Source organism: Nicotiana tomentosiformis, chromosome 4 (assembly GCF_000390325.3).
Source record: "Nicotiana tomentosiformis chromosome 4, ASM39032v3, whole genome shotgun sequence".
NCBI lineage: Eukaryota > Viridiplantae > Streptophyta > Magnoliopsida > Solanales > Solanaceae > Nicotiana > Nicotiana tomentosiformis.
This window is the reverse complement of record NC_090815.1, coordinates 55,973,222-55,992,217: the sequence shown is the minus strand read 5'-3', so window position 1 is coordinate 55,992,217 and position 18,996 is coordinate 55,973,222. Positions and strand designations below refer to the sequence as shown.

Genomic DNA, 18,996 nt, shown 5'->3' with positions numbered 1-18,996 from the left:
TATATATGTAACATTGTATTCACATGTATATGAATATATTATGTAATCATGTATACTGATCGTATGTATTACGTAAATGTATTTGCAGCTATACATTATTATGTATGTTAGAGGATTATGAATGGAGATTTAAGGCTTCTAGCATTAACAAATCACAAATGTTCAAAGTGAGAGAGTTCAATGATAAGCATACATGTCCGTTGAAGGATAAGGTGTATGAGCAACGTCAAGCAAGTAGTAGCCTTATCGGTGGTATGATTAGGTCTAAGCTTACTAATCATAAGAGAAAATACACCCCAAAGGATATAATTGATGATGTGAAATCAGATTTTGGTGTAGATGTTAGTTACATGTTGGCGTGGCGGGCTAAAGAAAAAGCAATAAATTTTTTTAGAGGTGAACCGGCTGATTCATACAATAAATTACCAGGGTACTTATATACAATGGATATGACATATCCCGATTCGCACATTAGAATGGTAAAATCACCAAAAAATGAGTTCATGTATGTATATATATCTTTGTATGCTTTTATAAAGGGGTTCGATCATTGTAGAGCCATTGTGATTGTGGATGGCAGCCACCTAAAATTAGCATACACAGGGACATTCGTCTCGGCCAGCACGTTGGATGGTGCAGGTGAGTATGTTAAATATATATATATATATATATATATATATATATATATATATATATATATATATATGGATTATAATAAAATTTGTTAAGTTTACTGCCTAATAAAGATTGAATAAAATTTTGTTAATATGTATGCAATTATATTTACAGGTCATATAATGCCACTAGCATATGGTGTTGTTGATTCAGAGAACGATGCTGCTTGGTCGTGGTTCTTTGAGCAATTCAAGAAAGCATATGGTGAGAGGGAAAACATGTGCATCATTTCAGATAGGAATAAGAGCATCATCAAATCTGTATTGAGAGTGTATCCAACGGTATCATATTTTACTTGTATATGGCATCTATGGAACAACGTATATAAGAAATTCAAAAAGAGTCATTCAAAGTTGAGCGAGATATACTTCTCGATGGCAAAAGAATACACATAGGATGAATTTGATAGTCTAATGGAGAAGGTGAAGAAGGTAGATATTCGGGTGAAAGAATACTTAGAATTAGCTGGATACGAAAAGTGGGCTAAGTTGTATGCACCTGTTAACCGGGGATGGACCATGACGTCAAATATTGTTGAATCAATCAATGCTGCACTTGTATCAGCAAGAGAATTGCCAACATACGACTTCCTCGAAGAAGTTAGGAAGATGTTTGGACATTGGAATTGCAGCAATCGGAAAGAAGCTTCACACATGTACACAACGCTTGAAAAAGAAATACCAGGAGATGCTTACTTTGAATGAGGAAATGTCTACACGTATGACTGTAAGGTTTTTTTTTTTGCTTTAAGTCTGTGTATCATGTATTTAGCTCTGGTATAATATGTATTTATTTCTGATACAATTTCTACTATTCACATACGGCATGTTCATTGTATTATAGCAGTTGTGCATATTTTCTGTTTTATGAAATGTTTTAAAAATTGATCATTATATGTATACATTACTTGTTTATACATTTGCATTTCATTGGTTGAATTCAGTAGTTTTGTTTCTAATTAGATGCATTTCCTAAGCAAATAGACTATATGTTAATGTATATCACTGTATTCATCAGTTAAATGTGATCATCTTTAATAGTCTACCAACCTAAATATAGACTGTATTCCACTGTATTCAATATATTTTATTGTATATCACTGTATGTCATTGTATTTTATACATACATATATGTTTGTATTTCATACAAATATATATTATATTTAGATTTCTGAAAGTTAAATAAAAGTTTACTACTGGATATTTAAAAAAAATTTTGTATACATCTATATTGTATTTAATACGTCTATTCTTTGAGATATATATGACTTTTTAAAAATGTTTAAAACTTATAGTTCTATATTTAAATGTAGGTTGTACCATCGACTGAATACTTACTTATGGTGAACGATGAATGAAGGCATTATACCGTTTGCCTCCTAGAGAAAAAGTGCAGTTGTGGGCGGTTCCAAGTTGACGAATTACCATGCCCACACGCTTGGGCTGTCTTGAAGAGCAAGTTTCTAATGCCAGAAGATTATTGCTCTGACTATTACAAACCAAAGTCTGTTGTAATGACATACGAGGTGCCCGTGTATCCGCTGCCTGACCGAAATGAATATACCAGCACATATATCAGAGAAAGTTGTCTTACCACCCAAATGGAAAAGATCTCCTGGAAGGCCAAAGAAGAAGCACGATAAGCCGTTCAGTGAATTGTTGCAGAAGAAAAATCAACATTCGTGTAGTATATGTAGGCAGGGAGAACATAATAAGCGTACTTGTAGAAATGCTCCACGTAGGAATTAGTTCATATTCTGATTTGTATTACTGCAATAACGATGTGTCATAGATTTCTGTGACAATTTGAATAATACATATTGATTTATTGGTGTATTGGATTATTGCGTGATGAATATTTTTAGTACAGTTAGTAAAAATATTATTTAGTAAACTGCTGAATACATACTGCATTTATTTTTTGAATAAATATGAATACATACAGGTGCAGTTATATCTGAATACATATATACAATCTGCTGAATACATATTAATACAAACTGCATTATATGTACATTACAATCTGCTAAATACATATGAATACATAATGCTTAATATATAATGGAATATATATGAATACATTATGTAGATATATTTGAATACAGTCGAATACAAACTGATGTACATATACAATACAATCTGTTGAATACATATGAATACATAGTGCTTAATATACAGTGGAATACATATGAATACATACTACAAATATATCTGAATATATATAAACAATATGCTGAATACATATGAATACAAACTGCAGTTATATATACACTACAATCTGCTGAATACATATGAATACATAATGCTTAATATATAGTATAATACATATGAATACATACTGTATATTATATTCCATATTTTTTAAGTTTGGTCAAAATGAAGTGAAGGCTGGAGAAATGCAAGAAGGAAACAAGGACTTTGCTGGAGAACTATCAATGACTCTTGTTGATGCAAGAAAACTCTCTTATATCATCTATGGTATGAATTTGTTCATCTATCATCAGTGGCATCAATCTTTCCTAGTTCTGATTTTTGCTTCTTTGTAACACTAAAAACTTGTCAGTTCGTTTCTTCATATTCTTTTAAAAATAAAAATGATGTGTACATATTCTAATCTGGTGAAAGAAAAAAGAAAGATGGTATTTGTTTGAAAATCAGTCGAAGATCAATGTGACTTCCATTGCATGAATAACTACTTTGAATATTATATACATCTGATGACTATATTCCATAGTTTACTAAAGGATTATTTTTAGTAAACTGCTGAATACATACTGCTTATATACTTTGAATACATATGAATACATACTGCATATATCATGTTGAATACATATATACATCTGCTGAATACATATGAATACAAACTATTGAATATATACTGCTGCACAAAACAGTGAAACCAAGTGAAGTTTTGAAATTATAAACTGCTGAATAAATATTTTGAATACAGTGCATAAAGTGAATACATGAGTTATTCTTAACAGAATACCATCTTTACCAAAATAATATTCAAAAAACTATCTTCACAGAAAACTATCTTCAAAAACTATATTCACCGAAAACTATCTTCATAGAAGTATCTGAATCTGTCATTCGTCTAACAATCTTTACGTGCTTCATTGTCGCTTATGGCATCGGCATCTATCTTCCGCATAGCATAGTCCCAAAGAAGGGCATCATATCTTTGACGGAGTAAATTGGCATCAAATGTTGTTTGTGGAACCAATCCATAAGTGCTCAAATACTCTGCATATGCCGCGACATGCAACCCACAATCCATGAAAATGTAGATTGACACAATTAAATAAAACTCATATTATTAGTATTATAAATGATACAAGAATACAAAAAGGAATGAATTCATACATGCTCTCAGCCGTTTGTTGAGGCACATTCGAAATAAAAACAACTGCAAAGGAATCAGTTTGTGTCTTGTCATTGTATGCTGGTTCACGAGACCAATCTATTCCTTGCTTATCTCTGTAGAAACCACTGATCGATAGGTACATAGGTACAAGTTTAGGAAGCTTATCTATCTCAGTACGCACATAAGCATCATGGCATGCTGATCGGTAGGAGTCATATACGTTGATACATCTCTCCTTAAATGAGACAACTGCCAATATCCAATGAAGTTTGTCCTTCAAGTTGACTGGTAGACATTGTCAACCGTATGCCATGGTATATTAGCTAGCAATATGTAGCCCCCTTATGTATTCACATACAACATCTTCTTTCGTGGCTACACTTGCATTACTATCTGTATCATTATACTTGTCGAATATTTCAGCAACTCTTGTCTTGAATATACAATCAACAGTTGTATATTTGAAGTTGGTAGTATGGTTATAATTGCCCTTCTTTCTCAGGTAGTAGAATATAACATCAATATGTTGTATATAAAATTGAATAAATATCGTCAGTAAATGTTGAATACATGTACTTGTTTAACTGTGCATACAAGTTAATACATACTGTTAAAAAGTGCTGCAGTAATTAGTGTATACACTTATATACATATTGATGAATGCATACTACATATAACAAATTGCTAGAAATAACATTGAAAAATAATGAAGTTTGAGATAAAATGTTATCATTGATTATAGTGCATACATCAAAATACAGTGAATTCAATGAAAGCATAGAATACACTAACATACATTGAATACAGTATGTCAATGTATTTCTGTTAATATCGAATACATATGAATACATTGTGTTCAGATACATGAATAACATGAATACAGACCTTATATTAGAATAACAAAACAGTGAAACACAATGTATTGACAAACTATGTATCAAAATATGAAATAAACTGAATGTACAAGTGTTATATCTTACATCGTCATTCCATAGTTGACCGTCAAATGAGAGAAGATAAAACCAATTTTTTGAAGTGACTTCATGAACTCCAAAATCCAACCGTATAGGCAGTGTTGACTTGTGTTTCTTGTAATGGTCTTCTTTATCCTTTCTACAATGATTTGGAGAAAAATATTACATTCACATAATAATTGATAAAATACATACATTGTAGATCGATGAAATTAACTCACTTTTAATCATGTTTAGCCAAAAGACCATCACGAACCCATTTTTCAAATTCTTGAATGACTAACGTATGATGTGGCCCCGATATTAAATCATTTTCAAAAGGGTGTTTCTTGTCATATGTGGCAATCAACTTTACTGAGGTACCTATAGTTCATCGTCATCATTAGTAGCTACATTTAATTATAGTTATCATGAGAAAATATATCAAAACTTTATAAAACGTAGTTTTTTTATATGTATTTACTAACCGGCCGAGTCGAAGTTTGACTCGTAAGGCGAAGAATACCATCGACTTGGACGTCGAGTCCTATGAGAGGGTAAAAGAGTTGAATCAACAACTTTTGCTGCTTGATGTATCACAATTCGAGCGTCTGAAATTTGACTTGGAAGGTACTCATCCGCCAACTCAAATTGTGATACATGTATTTCTCTGGATACATCCTCGTCAGTTTCAGGTGGTATGACAAACGGCACCTCCGGTGGAGTAGGCCCTTCCTTTCTTACTTCACCACATACAGGATTAACATCAGTAGATGCAACTAATATGTCACCACATACAGGATTTACCTCATTAGATTGTGGGAATTCATCGGCAAGAATATCGGTTTTCAGCTTCCTTTCCATAACCTTATAATACCCAATATAATATATTAATATAGCACATGTTTTACAAGAATGTATTTGTCATATTAGTAAAAAAAAAAAAAAAATTTTATAGTAGGCGTATAGATGATGATTCTGTTAATGTATTTCCATGTATTGGAATGTATTCTGATTAATGTATTTTGATGTACACTTGAATAAAATGAATGATAATGTATTATGAATAATGTATTCTGAATAATGTATTTTGATGTATTTTGTATTGTGACTCATTTATGTTGTTGTATACATGATTAAACTGAAAAATTATGAATGTTGTTTTGCAATATGTATTTAGTAAATCATAAAACATGTGATACTATATGCACATGTATATAAGTGTATTATGTAACATGTATTGTTATACATATAATACTGTATTCACATGTATATTAGTGTATTCAGATTATATTTACACAAAACATATACAGACTTGCATATATACTAGAGAGGTTAAAAAATGTTAACCTCTGAATTCTCCCCAACAGGTATATCATGTTGTGTTTAGCATTTGGGATTATTATGCAAGTTGGCCTCGGTTGACATTTGAATACCACCATCATGTCTCCCAGTATATTTTTTTCTTTGGTAAAACCTTTCTGTATTCTGATTGACTTTTGCATTTTCAAAGAGCTTTTTGAAATTTTCGTTGATCAATGTTCGTAGAGAAGTGAACTCACCCATCACCTAATGAATACAAAAATAATTATAGATGGGTTAGAAACATATATGAAAGTTAATACACGAACGGTAAAGTTGAATATGTTTTAACAATACTTACATAATCCTTGAATGAATTTAGATCCTGCCTCAAATCATACAAATTATCAGATTTAGAATCTGCCGGCTTCTTAGAACTCAATACAGTTTTCTTGAATTCAATCTTATCAGTAGGAGGAAACTTGGTTTGAGGTATTGCAAGCACATGTGGGATTGGACTATCTGTAGTTGAGGGATCACTTAACTGATGTTTGTGCTTTTTGTGGGGCGGTGATGAAGATGGACCAACGCTTGCATCAAATTTTTTCTTAGGTTGAAGAGGCGGTGTTGGACTAAAGTCATCAGAATCATCATCATTGTTGTCTGAAGGAATAGGACTTTTCTCTACATCAACGCCATCCGGAGGAACCTGAATAACAGCAAGCTCTGTAGCGGTAGGTTGAATGTTGCTGTATTTCATCTAAAAACTGGAACACACTCAATGTGAGCTGTAAACTGTATTATATATTCTAATGTATTCCAGTAAAACAGGAAAACTGTGATACAGTTGTATGATGTATGCAACTGTATTTAATTTTTAATTTCAATATTGTGTCATGTATTCAACTGTATTCAGCTTGCTTATGAAAACAGGACATAAATGTATTATGAATGCAACTGTATTTAATTTTTAGTTTCAATATTGTATTATGTATTCTTCTGTATTCGATTTAATTATGAAAACAGGGGCATTGATGAATGATGTATGCAAATGTATTTGATTAACAATTTTAAAAAAAAATTTACTAACAGAAATATATGTTGACTAAAATAACAGACAATTAAATAATAGTAACTTACCACGTTTCCTTGGTCGTTGAACATGTTGTTCACCAAGTAAGCATAAGTTAGCTGGTTGACTCTAGATTTCCAATTGAGTATTCTGGGCATCCGGTTATCAACTCGGAGTGTAATTTTGGGGTCAATCTTTGAACAGCACTCATAAAACCATACTTGCATAGCAAGAGGAATCCCAGCTATCCTGTAGTATTTCTTCTGAGAATTCATCTTCTTGCTTATAGATCTGATAAGGGCCTGGAATGCATCCTTACCCCATGGATAATCAGAATATCTCCCACTCTCGACCAAGTCAAAATGTAGTCTTGGGATGATTGTGCATTTCTTCTCGGAGGATAATATGAAAGTACGAATGAAATACAACAAAGCTATCTTAATAGCATCCCCATCGTTATCTCATTATTCGGAGGTGAATCATAGAACACCAAAAGCTGTGGTATCTTATGGACCTAACATAGGTCACATACCTCACGACATAAGATTGAAAGACATAACCCCAATTTTTGTCATCAAAGCACTTCACCAAATCTTTCTTCTTGACATTCTTTGCACCGCCAAAGTATGTATCCACAATCCTATTAGGCTTTTTTGTGTTAAACAAAAAATCTTCAGCATCACTAACATAATTGAGACAAGTGACTATCGGAAACTCCCTGATTGAGAAGCATAATTTTGTACCATTCATATTTATTGAAAATGAATCATCATGGCTTTCTTCCAGCTGTAGAACCATGAAGCACCTGAATAATTGATGTTGAACCTCACAGTGCTTCATTTCGATGAAACTTCCAAAACAAGTATTATAAAATAATTTGTACTGCTCTGGTGTAAGCTTCTCTTTGAGGTCGGAGACTATGTTTGTGTTAGTGTAGGAACTGATATGTGATGATACAACATGCGGGTGTTTAACAAAAAGTTTTATTTCCTGCATACAACAAAAATTAAAAAGATAAAATAAATGATTGAAAATACAGATGAATACATATATTTGGAATACATAACACATTCATGATTTACAAACATAATGTATTGATAATTACTACAAAAAATGAGAGATATGACAATGACTATTGTTTTAAATACAGCAGAATACAGTTGGCTTGAGAATGATGATGAGAACACTTAGTTGGAATACATCACTAAAGCTAGAACACCATACATCTAAATACATCTAAATACAACAGTGAAAGTCACTGTAATAAGTATTTATCAGTGTTGGCACTATTGAATACATATAAATACATCAAAATACAAAGAATAGAAAAACAGTGTATATGGTAATAATCAATGTATGAGGACTAAAATACATATAAATACATCTACGGTTACCTTTTCGCTCAGTGTTTCCGAGCTAATTCCTGTATCGACCTTTTTTCCCTTAACCCCTGAATCGTCATCCATAAGTTTTCTTCTCTTTTCCGCATCATGAAGTGTTGATTCTTTCGAAAATTTCTCAAATTGGGCTTGTTTCGATGTGTCATTGCGTATTTTTATTCTCTTTTTCGCAACTGTATTTGCTGCTGAACCTGCAAATACATGTTCCGCTTGAGTGGTTTGCAAATCGAAAGATGACCCTTCGAAATTGAGTGCTTTGGTCGGTATACCTCGGATAACCCTCTTGTAAGGAGTTGAATCAGCCATTGGAGAAGAAATTTCAAGTTTTCTATAAAAGCATAACAATGGTGATTATTTCTATAAAAAATAGTACAGAGATACAGAAGAATAGAGGTGCCAGCGAAAATCTAACAAGTTTAACACTTACCACAACTTTTTTGAGCAATCAATTTTGAAAATTGAGAGAGAGAATGGAGATGAATCAGTTGATAATGGTGGTTGTATTCGTGGGGAAGATACTGGATTGGGAGAGAGATAGTGGAGAGAGATGTGGGTTTAGCAAAATTGTATACAATACCTCTGTTATTGAGAGAGAGAAAAGAAAGTAGGAGAGAGAAAATTATTTCACAACGTATTTAATGACTTAACAGTAGGAAGTAACCATAAATACATAATTTATTATAAAACCTAAAAGGTAGCTATAGAAAATAAATTTTTAAAAAGGTATTTATTTATAATAAATAAGGTGTAAAGGTTTGCTATATAGGAGGTAAAATTTCCTATTTTTATTGTCCCTGGTTTGCTCTGCATCCTTTAAAAAAACTTGTATATAAAGTTCAACAAACGAAATTGAAATTGATCCAAAATATTTGAAGGGTAAGTTTTATAGTCTAGGTACTCGTGAAAGTCAGAGAACAATAAGTATGAGTTCAATTCTCACTATTCCCTTCCTCTTTTTCATTTCTTGATCCCCTATGTAGATCTAGACAAATCTAGGAAAAGAAAAGCATAAGCTTAGGGACAAACATCCACTAGCATAGAGAAATGAAGACTACTGATTACTTAATGCCAATACATCTACACAAAAAGAAAATTACTACGATCTCCGCTGAGCAGAAATGAGCTTTTAAAATAAGAAATGACGGATACGTCAGTATCACAATTTGCTAAGGCTCTCGCCGTTTATGCAAGTTCATTTGTCTTGACACATGAGTCATTTCCACCCAGAAATTCAAGGTGAAGGTAAAACCAGATTCAACCGAATCCTACGTCCACAATTCAGAACGATTTTAGATAAATCTGACTGTCTGGCATTTTAGATACCAGACATCAAATCTGTGTGGTAACATCATGTCAGTGCAGAAACAAGAAAACATGACAATTCTTCGAAACTCCTGTTGTTGATTTAAGTTTTTCTTATCAAAGATTTTACTGCACATTTTCAATCAAAAGTTTTTTTCCCAAGATGGGATGTTCAATGTCCGGAACTCCATGTACATCTGTTCTGCCACTTTAGAATGACAGAGTGCTTCCAATACCCTACTTATGAACCATCTGGTTGGTCCCAGTTTAACAACTGCTTAAATGGAGATGCAAAGCCAGCAAAAACTGAAATCCAATCCTGACGTTGAGGGGTTCGTTGAATAGTATACCCCGTGTCAGCTCAATCCATTGAAATAGAAGTTGTCAAATGGATCTTTGGAAAGCTGAAAGCTACCACCACTATGACCATTAGCAACCAAAGCATGGATGCGTGGATTGAGTAGATATTGCTCGGCCTGCCAGTGTTCAGTGGACCCAAGTGGCGAATTCTCAAGAATCACCTGCTGCTCCGTTATGCTGATCTGGTTTACATTTGTGGGGTGGCCAATTGAATTTACATGTGTGGGGTGGCCAATTGAAGTAGATTCAGGCTCGGATGAAGATTTATTTGACAGAAGAGAGAGAGCACGAGGTAATTCTGGTTCCGCACCCATATTGAGAGACAACATGTTCTCCTTCACACCTGATAGAGAAACCAAAGAGTTTAGATTAATAATCAAACAATCACAATAATAATATACTTTTTCAAATAAAAGTAATGACATATTGTGTATTCTTAAACAATTTGGTGAATCTAATTATCTAGCATTTCCAGTTACTTCCGGGAACACGTGTGAAATTAAGAGAACTCTCAGAAAACTGATTAAAGACTGCTTCCCCTCAAACTTTATAGCATCTTTCACGATTCAGGGTGACAAGCATAGCATTTTCTACATTCTTCTCTCTTAATTTCTCCTTAGAAGCCTTCCACAAACACAATTTGGCTAATCATGAAAGAAAACAAACTAAATTGGATTCAAACAAGTGATTCCTATTATACCTACAAAGGGCAGAAAATTCTTCTGCTACCAGCAGCCTTGTAATTAGTTTACATGTTATATAAACTAAATGTTTTTATACCATCTACGAGAGGAAAACCAACAATTCAGTTACGTCTTCTTTACTCTGATCAGAAACCTATCAATGCTGGAGGCAAATTGCATAAGAAATCAAACACACAAGCATCTCCCATCACGCATCTCCCGACTCCCGTCAAATAAAGTGTAGATTTCAAGAAGAAGAATGAAACTTCTTGTATTTCAGTATGCTTTTACATCCAATAAGCACTAGTATTTATACAGAGGTTCCTATGGCTAATTTAGGAAAGAAAATCAATTACAGTTATTACACAAATCAATTAGAATAAAATCTCCTAGAATAGAATCGAATCTCCTAAAATTAAGTTTCCTACAATCAAGCTAGTCAACATAATCAAATCTCCTAAAATTAAGTTTCCTACAATTAAGCTAGTCAACATAAAGCGTAACTCAAATTTTTTCCCAGCATTTCTCTGGCTTGCCCAAGAGTTCTCAATCAGATCCAAGAAGAAAACTATGTTCTACTTCTTAATGTACTAAATTTCTAGCCGCCTGCACATGGTTTCCTCGGCCGATGAAAGAAAATATATATTCTAAGAGTACCTGATGGAGTCTTTACATTCCACCAAATGAAAAGTGTCAGCACTAGATAACCTTTCTTTGCTAGTGGTATTCAGACAACTTGCCCACACCTCGACTAATCCACAGAGCACCTGCAACTCTCCACCAACACATGCAATCAATAACTTTGTCCACCAGAGTTTAGACAAATGGGACAAATTCACCTAGTATGCTTTTGTTTCAAAATTGTCACTCTAGCTGACTAGCTCTTTGACTGTCGGGCTACCCTCTTGGGGTGTACCAGCACTAGATACCAAGTATTTTCAAATAAACTTGACAAGTTTACTCATAGCTATAAAGTAAAGAAATAAACCTTTGCAACCCCTAATTTTTGGCATGCTTAGTGCATATTACTTATATAACACATGCTACTGAACACTTCACTTCTTTTCAACATTGCTTACAATGTGAAGCGTGAGGGAACCAACTTAACCATTCTCACCTATGTTGCTTAGACCTTTCAAAATCCCGGCTGCACCCGTGTCGATCCGACATGATTTGGGCATGGGTGCGGGATCCACACCAGAGCAAAACTGAATCGAGATGCAAAAGAATCTATATTCCCTATCTCATATTCTCTATCCCCTAAATTAGCCTAATTAGATTCTTCTTCTTTTTTTGTGTGGATTTCTTGACTTCTCGCCAAGAGGGCTATTTTGGTACTAAATTCACTAAGTCTCTTAATTCTTAATCAATGAGTTAGGCTAAAATATCAAAAAATAGGAGCGAAAACTTGACTTAATCTGGACTTGTTTGGCTTTGTGCTTAAACAGCTCGCATTTCGTAAAAATAAAAAAGAGCATGACTCAACGTACCTTGGGTGCTTTGCTTTGATCAAGAAATAAAGATTGATTGGATATTCAATTTTAGCTCAATAACTTTAATTAATCGAAATATATAATTATGTGTCGTACTACATTTATTGGCCATATTCCAGCACTTGTATCCACAATCCGAACCATATCCCAAAATCCTAAAATTTATGTGATGAAGAATCCCACCTCTAGATCCGCACCCATACTGGATACCCGCACCCGAGTTTGAAACTTATTATCTCACCCTCTTTCAGTTGTGAACCTTGAGGCGGTAACAAGTTTATGTTTTCACCTAAATCTTTCAATTTTCCTAGATACTACGTGTGCAAGAAGAGAGAAAATAATTAATGATCCACAACCACTACAAACTTTTATTAGTTTTTGATACATCCAAGTTAGGTGTTACGAACCAGTTGATCACCCACCAACAAACTGGTTAAGACGGTCTATATTCAGCTTCAACCATTATTTTAGGTCTCAGAAATAAAACTTGGCTAATTTGCAATTGAACATATCTTATGAACTTGAACCCTCGTGAGCCTAGCATTAGGCCTTTAAAAGAAATTAAGGATAGACAATCCCAAATCAGGTAACACCAATCATTTCTACCATTTGCAGAACCAATCTTTGTACCCAAACAAACAAGGCTTTTTTTTATTTTTTACAATAGCCCCCACAAACAAGGGTTTCCTATGGCATAAAAGTAAAGCTTTCAATAAGGTGCTTCTTGTCACTCATCAGATATAGGTCAGTGTCACAAAAGGAACATTCAGAATATGAAATTTATCCAATAGGTTCACCAGGAAGGTTTAGTACTCTTGCAAGCCATGTGGTTATAATGCAAATATCAGAAGCTATACGTAGATACTATTGCAGCCACAAAAAGCCATTAGTAATTATCCAATAACTTGATAGAAATCTTTAGAGAGAGCTAGCAGTAATTTTTTATTTTTTTTGATAAGGTAAAGATTTTATTAATAAAGGTACCAAGATGGTACAAAGGTTACATCAAGAGCAGTCAAACACCTGCAACAGCAGAACTTCAGTTACAAGTTTCCTAGCAAATCCAAAAACTCTAAATACTGATCCGCACTCTCAGCTAAACACCGTTTACACCAAAAAAGAATTGCATACAATTATTTTTAATTCTAGAGATATGAATCCTCCTATTCTCAAAGCAAGCACTGTTTCTTTCTTCTCAAATGGTCCAGAAGATGCATAAAGGAATGGTTCTCCAAAGCTGCTTCTTACTTCTTATTATCTTCTGTCCTTGCCAGCTAAATAATAATGATTTTATGTCTAAAGGCATAGTCTAAGAAACACCACACAGATTCAAGAAAAGCTCCCAGCACTGTTTAGCAATTTTACAGTGGATAAACAGGTGGTTAACAATTTCCAACTCTTCTTCACATAAATAGCACCTGTTACTTAGACTAAATCCTCTTTTTTGTAGATTATCTTGCGCAAGACAAGCTTCTCTGATGGCAACCCACCCAAGACAAGCCACTTTGGTAGGCGCTCTGGTTCTCCATAACATTTCCAAGGCCAATTAGAATCATAAGAATCAGATTGTTTCTGGAGAAGGTTACATCAGCTTTTAACAGAGTATTGCATTTCACTACTTGCTGTCCATACCAATTGATCCTCCTTGTTTTGCTCTATCACTGTTGTGTTCAACAATTGGAGTATCTATCCCACTTCTTCCATCTCTCAGTCATTAAATCCTCTTCTGAAGTTTAATTGCCAGCCATTTGTGGAGTAAAACTCGGCAACATGTCCATTGTTCATTTTTCTTAGCACCGAGGGGAAGTCCCAAATAAACTGTAGGTAAATTCTCCACCTTACATCCCATTACATCTGCTAATTCCTCTATGTAGTGATCTGCGTTAATGCTGAACAAACGACTCTTTGCTAGATTCACCTTTAATCCTGACACAGCTTCAAAGGCTAAAAGAACCCCCTCCCCTTTGGTACAAAATTTGTTCTTTCTCTGCTCCACAAATCATCAAGGTATCATCTGCATAGAGGATATGTGTAATATCACAGCTAACATCACCCCTTCTTCTGATATTCAAACCTCTGAGCCAGCCCATTAGCTCTGCTCTTTTCAGCATATTACCGAGAATTTCCATCACCGACACAAAAAGATATGGAGATAAAGGATCCCCCTGTCTTATCCCCCTAGTAGATTTAAAGAAACCTAGAGGGTTTCCATTGATAAGAACTGAGAATCTTACTGTGGAGATGCAATAGTCAATCCAACTTATCCACTTTTCCCCAAAGTTCATTTGTTTCATGATATCTAGTAGGCATGCCCAGATAACATGGTCATATGCCTTCTCAAGATCTAATTTGCATAACACCCCTTGTCTTTTAGTTTTGAGAAAATATTCCACACATTCATTTGCAACCATTGATTCATCAACAATCTGTCTCCCTCTTATGAATGCATTTTGATTATCTGATATCAAATTCCCTATCACCAGCTTGAGTCTTTCTGCTAGCACTTTAGCAATGATTTTGTATACAGACCCCAATAAGCTGATTGGTTTGAAATCCTTTATTTCTATTGCCTCCCTCTTTTTTGGTATCAAAGCAATGAAAGTTGCATTCAAGCTTTTAGTAAAATTTGCTTCCTGAAAGAACAAATCTATAGTATTCCACACATCACCCCTGACTATACTCCAACACTTTTGAAAGAAATGTAGATTGAAACCATCTGGACCTGGTGCCTAATCTCCTTTAAACAGCTTTATAACCCTTTCCACCTCTTCCATTGTGACAGGCCTCTGAATCCATTCTTTTTCCTCCTCTGATAGTTTATTTAAATCATCCGCATTCCACTTTGGCCTTCAATGTTCAGATTCACTAAAACGATTATTGTAGAACCCCACAATATGCTCCTTTATCAAAAGCATTAATAGAAGTAATATCCAACACAAAAGCAGCAATATCCAACACAAAAGCAGAGATCTTTCTATTAGGTCAAGAAAAGAAAAGATTAATGATGGAATTTCGTGCATAATATAGGAGAACTACAAACAGAAACAATTATAGTGCGGGGTTCCTTGGTCGTGAAACAAACCTTGGCTGAAGACCTCGGTGGTGGTGCCCTTGGATGCATCGGTCTGCATTTTAGTTGCCCCTGGAAGCTTGATTTCCCCCACAAGTGACTGCACATTAATACTGCCAGCTTTGTAAGGCTTTGAAGTTAACCCTCTTGTTATTGTGAACTTGGGAACTTCAGAGGTTCCCCAGGTAGAATCTGCAGTAGTTTTAGATTGGAGAAGGAGGCCATTGTTGAATACAAAATTCATCGATTTGCTATTATCTGTAAATGTAGAAGCACATACAATGATACTTAGTGGCTAAGCACAAAACAAAACAATGTAAGAAGTGTCTTTCAGTTAGATGATAAGGTAGAGACCTGAAAATAAAAGGTTTCAGTTAGCTCCCTACTGATATCCCAACCACAATCTCCACCACCAGCACCACAACAAGAAAGGGATAATAAGACAACAGAACTTGGAAAATGTAAGATGAGGTGAACTAAAAGTTGGATAAACCTCCACTGGCAGAGCATGAGCAAGGAAACACGACGGTATGATACTTATAGAAGACTTAAAGTAAAAGCCATATTCCGAAGTCAGTAGAAGCATTGATCGACATAAGCAGCATATCTCATTTCACATGCAGAACCTCGTGGGCTTACTTTCCAAAAGACAATTGTCGGAGCGCAAATATTCTTACAGGTATGCATCATTTAATTGAATAAAACTGATATCTGATGTCTTAAAATGTATGGATTATGCAAAACAATGCCACAAAAATTGGTTGTTTTCCAGAAAAGTAATTTCTAATAGAAATATTGACAATTAGCCACACATTCCTGTCCTTGTTATATTATTCTTCTTTGTAGCTCTTGCTGAAGCGTTTCATATGAATGATCATGTTATAGTTCAGAAGAAGCCCAATCTTAACATAGGCACCATACCATAGAACCATGAAGAAAGCCTAGTCGAGTTAAATTGGATAGTTTCCTGCTGTGGCTTGCGGCGGCGTGCATTGTGATCAGAAAGCCTCCTGCGACAGCTTCGCTTCTTTTCATCAAAATCAGACAAGCTATGGAACCTTCAGTGGGGAAAAAAAGGAATGGGCCATTATGATCTCAAATATGCTTAATTACTGAGGACATATTAACCCCCTCCCCCCCCCCCCAAAACACCGTAGGAGCTATACATCCAGAAGAACAAGTTGTTATTAACAAAAATTTGGAAGCCAAACATCTAACTACAAGTTTTACCTGCTACACTGCTGACAAAAGCGCCGCTCGGCACCTCCTATGATGACCTTTGGGCATTTGGAATGACTGTGACAAACACGATGCTTTCGGTGATATTCTTTAGCTGAAGACAGATCAAGATTGCAGCCCTCAACCAGACAGCGCGGAATTAGTGCATTCTGACTAGATGATTTTTTTTTCTTTGCTGCACTAACAGATGATACAGGGATTGAGGAGGAGGACGGGAGCTTAACACTGCTTCCACCACTGTTGCTTTCAACTGTTCGCTTACCAAGTTTCAGACCAGTCAATGGTCCATCATAGCCTATCAAAGCCTCCATGGGTGGCGAACATCTAGATAGCTCATCTCTGCACTGTTCCACATCCTTACCAAGATTCCCTTGAGAGCCATTAGAAGCTTCAAAAGTGAAGCTGGATGCTTTCAGCGTCTCGTTTGGTGAAGAGTCGGTAGAAGCTGATATTGAGCTCTTGATTGAAGAACTACGCCCCATGTCAGAGCCATAACCACCAACACTACTGCCAAACCCTGACAGATTGAAGGATCTGCGATCAAGTTCTCCCTCTTCATCAACTCCCCAATCTGTTAATTGCAGTTCTTTCGGACTTCCACAGGCCTCCGAACCAAACATCATCAGGTCTCCCCACTCCCATTTTACATTCCACTCCATATTGTAAAAAGAAACAACAACACGGCTCCACTAAAATTTCAGCATGCACAAGAAACCGGGAAACAGATCTGCATAACCCCACAACATATTCCTAGTCGGACTAGTACATAATTTCACCAAAAAGGGGCAAATAACCAGCTTCATCAGAAAATAGGGAGAACAAGAATGAAGAAGCAAAACGATAAAAGAAAAATCGAATAGGATTAAACACAAAGAAGAAGAAACCTTACACAGAGGCTCATCATCCCATGATGCAACTAAGCTTGTTCACAAACTTGATGTTGTACTCCATAGCTGTAACTCACTAATTGCAAAAACCGTCTTCTTTCTAATCGAACTTCTTTCCAGTTCTATACCCAAAGCAAGCAGAAGCAAATTAAGACAATATATAATCAAAATACACAGTATGACGCACAAAGAATCAATAATCATCAACTCCAGATAAAAGTACTTTTACCAAGCTGCTTGATTTCCCAGTAGCAGACAAGAATTTAAAACTATGGTTGACTAAGAGACAAAAGATATATAACTGCTCGAAAAAGACTTGTATAAAATTCAGTCAGAGACCACAAATATCTGATATGGGTTACACAATGTGGTTATGTTGTATACAATTTATTAACACTACGACATCGTTTTCAGTCACTGTTTCTCAAAAACAAATAAATATTGAATGATTAAGTTTCCATCAGCGCCTGAAAGGATAATAATGAACAATTTATGCTGATGCTGATATAAAGCAGATTTAATTTTGTTTATTCAATGATGGTCGTCACGTGATTCAAACAGGAAGAGTACAAGTTTCTGGTGCAATTATAGATTTTGACCACAAGGGTAGTTACTATTCCCTTCGTTCCTAGTTATGTGAACCTATTTGGGTGGTACGTAATTTAAGAAAAAATAAATATTTTTAAAATTTGTGATTCTAAATAATTTAAAAAGGGGCCCAGAGAATTTGTGTGGTTATAAAAGCTTCTCATTAAGGGTAGAATTGTAAGCTTAAGTAAAATTATTTCTAAATTTAGAAAGGAATTATTCTTTTTGAAACTGACCAAAAAGAAAATAGATTCACATAAACTGAAACGGAAGTATTAGTTAATCTTTAGTATGGTCTCCCATCTAGAGTTTCATTGGAATCAAACACCGAAAGTGGAAGAGAAACTTGTCCGTGCTAATACTACTATTACTACAAATGAAATCAAACGACATCGTTTACGACTGAAAGAAAGCGAGAAAGCAAGAAAATCAAGAATAGAAAATATATGAAAAATGGCCCCAATCCCCCAGAAAATTTTCCCTTATTTTGGAAGGCCTTAATACTAGCACAAAGAACGAGGTTTTAGGCCTTCGTGGCATTTTACAATGTTGAATTTTAAAAAATATCTTTTTTAAATCTCTTACGTATAAAAGAAAGATCTCTTA

The 18,996-nt window shown here is 34.8% G+C and overlaps 2 protein-coding genes across 10 annotated transcripts; one reads left to right on the top strand and one right to left on the bottom strand.

The window, feature by feature from the left end:
* The first annotated feature begins 104 nt into the window (after positions 1–104).
* Positions 105–1,379, top strand: LOC117279209 (uncharacterized). The gene is made up of 4 exons (XM_070200941.1): positions 105–341; positions 540–639; positions 790–956; positions 1,071–1,379. The coding sequence occupies exons 1-4, from the start codon at positions 105–107 to the stop codon at positions 1,377–1,379; spliced, it is 813 nt and encodes a 270-aa protein (XP_070057042.1).
* An 8,642-nt stretch (positions 1,380–10,021) lies between these two features.
* LOC104106284 (squamosa promoter-binding-like protein 12) lies at positions 10,022–18,342 on the bottom strand. 9 transcript variants are annotated; one of them, XM_070199805.1, is made up of 7 exons: positions 18,032–18,342; positions 17,805–17,924; positions 16,907–17,674; positions 16,598–16,734; positions 15,689–15,934; positions 10,622–10,773; positions 10,022–10,591 (listed from the first exon to the last, which is right to left on the bottom strand). In XM_070199805.1, the coding sequence occupies exons 3-7, from the start codon at positions 17,572–17,574 to the stop codon at positions 10,427–10,429; spliced, it is 1,368 nt and encodes a 455-aa protein (XP_070055906.1). In that variant the 5' UTR covers positions 17,575–17,674; positions 17,805–17,924; positions 18,032–18,342; the 3' UTR covers positions 10,022–10,426. The 9 variants fall into 9 exon arrangements, with proteins under 9 accessions (XP_070055906.1, XP_009613085.1, XP_070055905.1 ...); XM_009614790.3 differs by having other exon boundaries at positions 10,022–10,773; positions 18,026–18,342; XM_070199804.1 differs by having other exon boundaries at positions 10,022–10,773; positions 16,907–17,642; positions 18,026–18,342.
* Between the last annotated feature and the right edge of the window lie 654 nt (positions 18,343–18,996).

Excerpts from the sequence above, each read along its gene's own strand:
- LOC117279209 (XM_070200941.1), top strand. The coding sequence starts at position 105 with ATGTTAGAGGATTATGAATGGAGATTTAAGGCTTCTAGCATTAACAAA. Across the intron at positions 640-789 it reads CAGCACGTTGGATGGTGCAG|GTCATATAATGCCACTAGCA; the intron begins GTGAGTATGTTA and ends TTATATTTACAG. Across the intron at positions 957-1,070 it reads TATTGAGAGTGTATCCAACG|GATGAATTTGATAGTCTAAT; the intron begins GTATCATATTTT and ends GAATACACATAG.
- LOC104106284 (XM_009614790.3), bottom strand. The coding sequence starts at position 17,574 with ATGGAGTGGAATGTAAAATGGGAGTGGGGAGACCTGATGATGTTTGGT. Across the intron at positions 15,935-16,597 it reads GCTTTCTTCATGGTTCTATG|ATAATAGCAAATCGATGAAT; the intron begins GTATGGTGCCTA and ends CTACATTTACAG. Across the intron at positions 10,774-15,688 it reads CACCGAGGTCTTCAGCCAAG|GTGTGAAGGAGAACATGTTG; the intron begins GTTTGTTTCACG and ends TTTCTCTATCAG.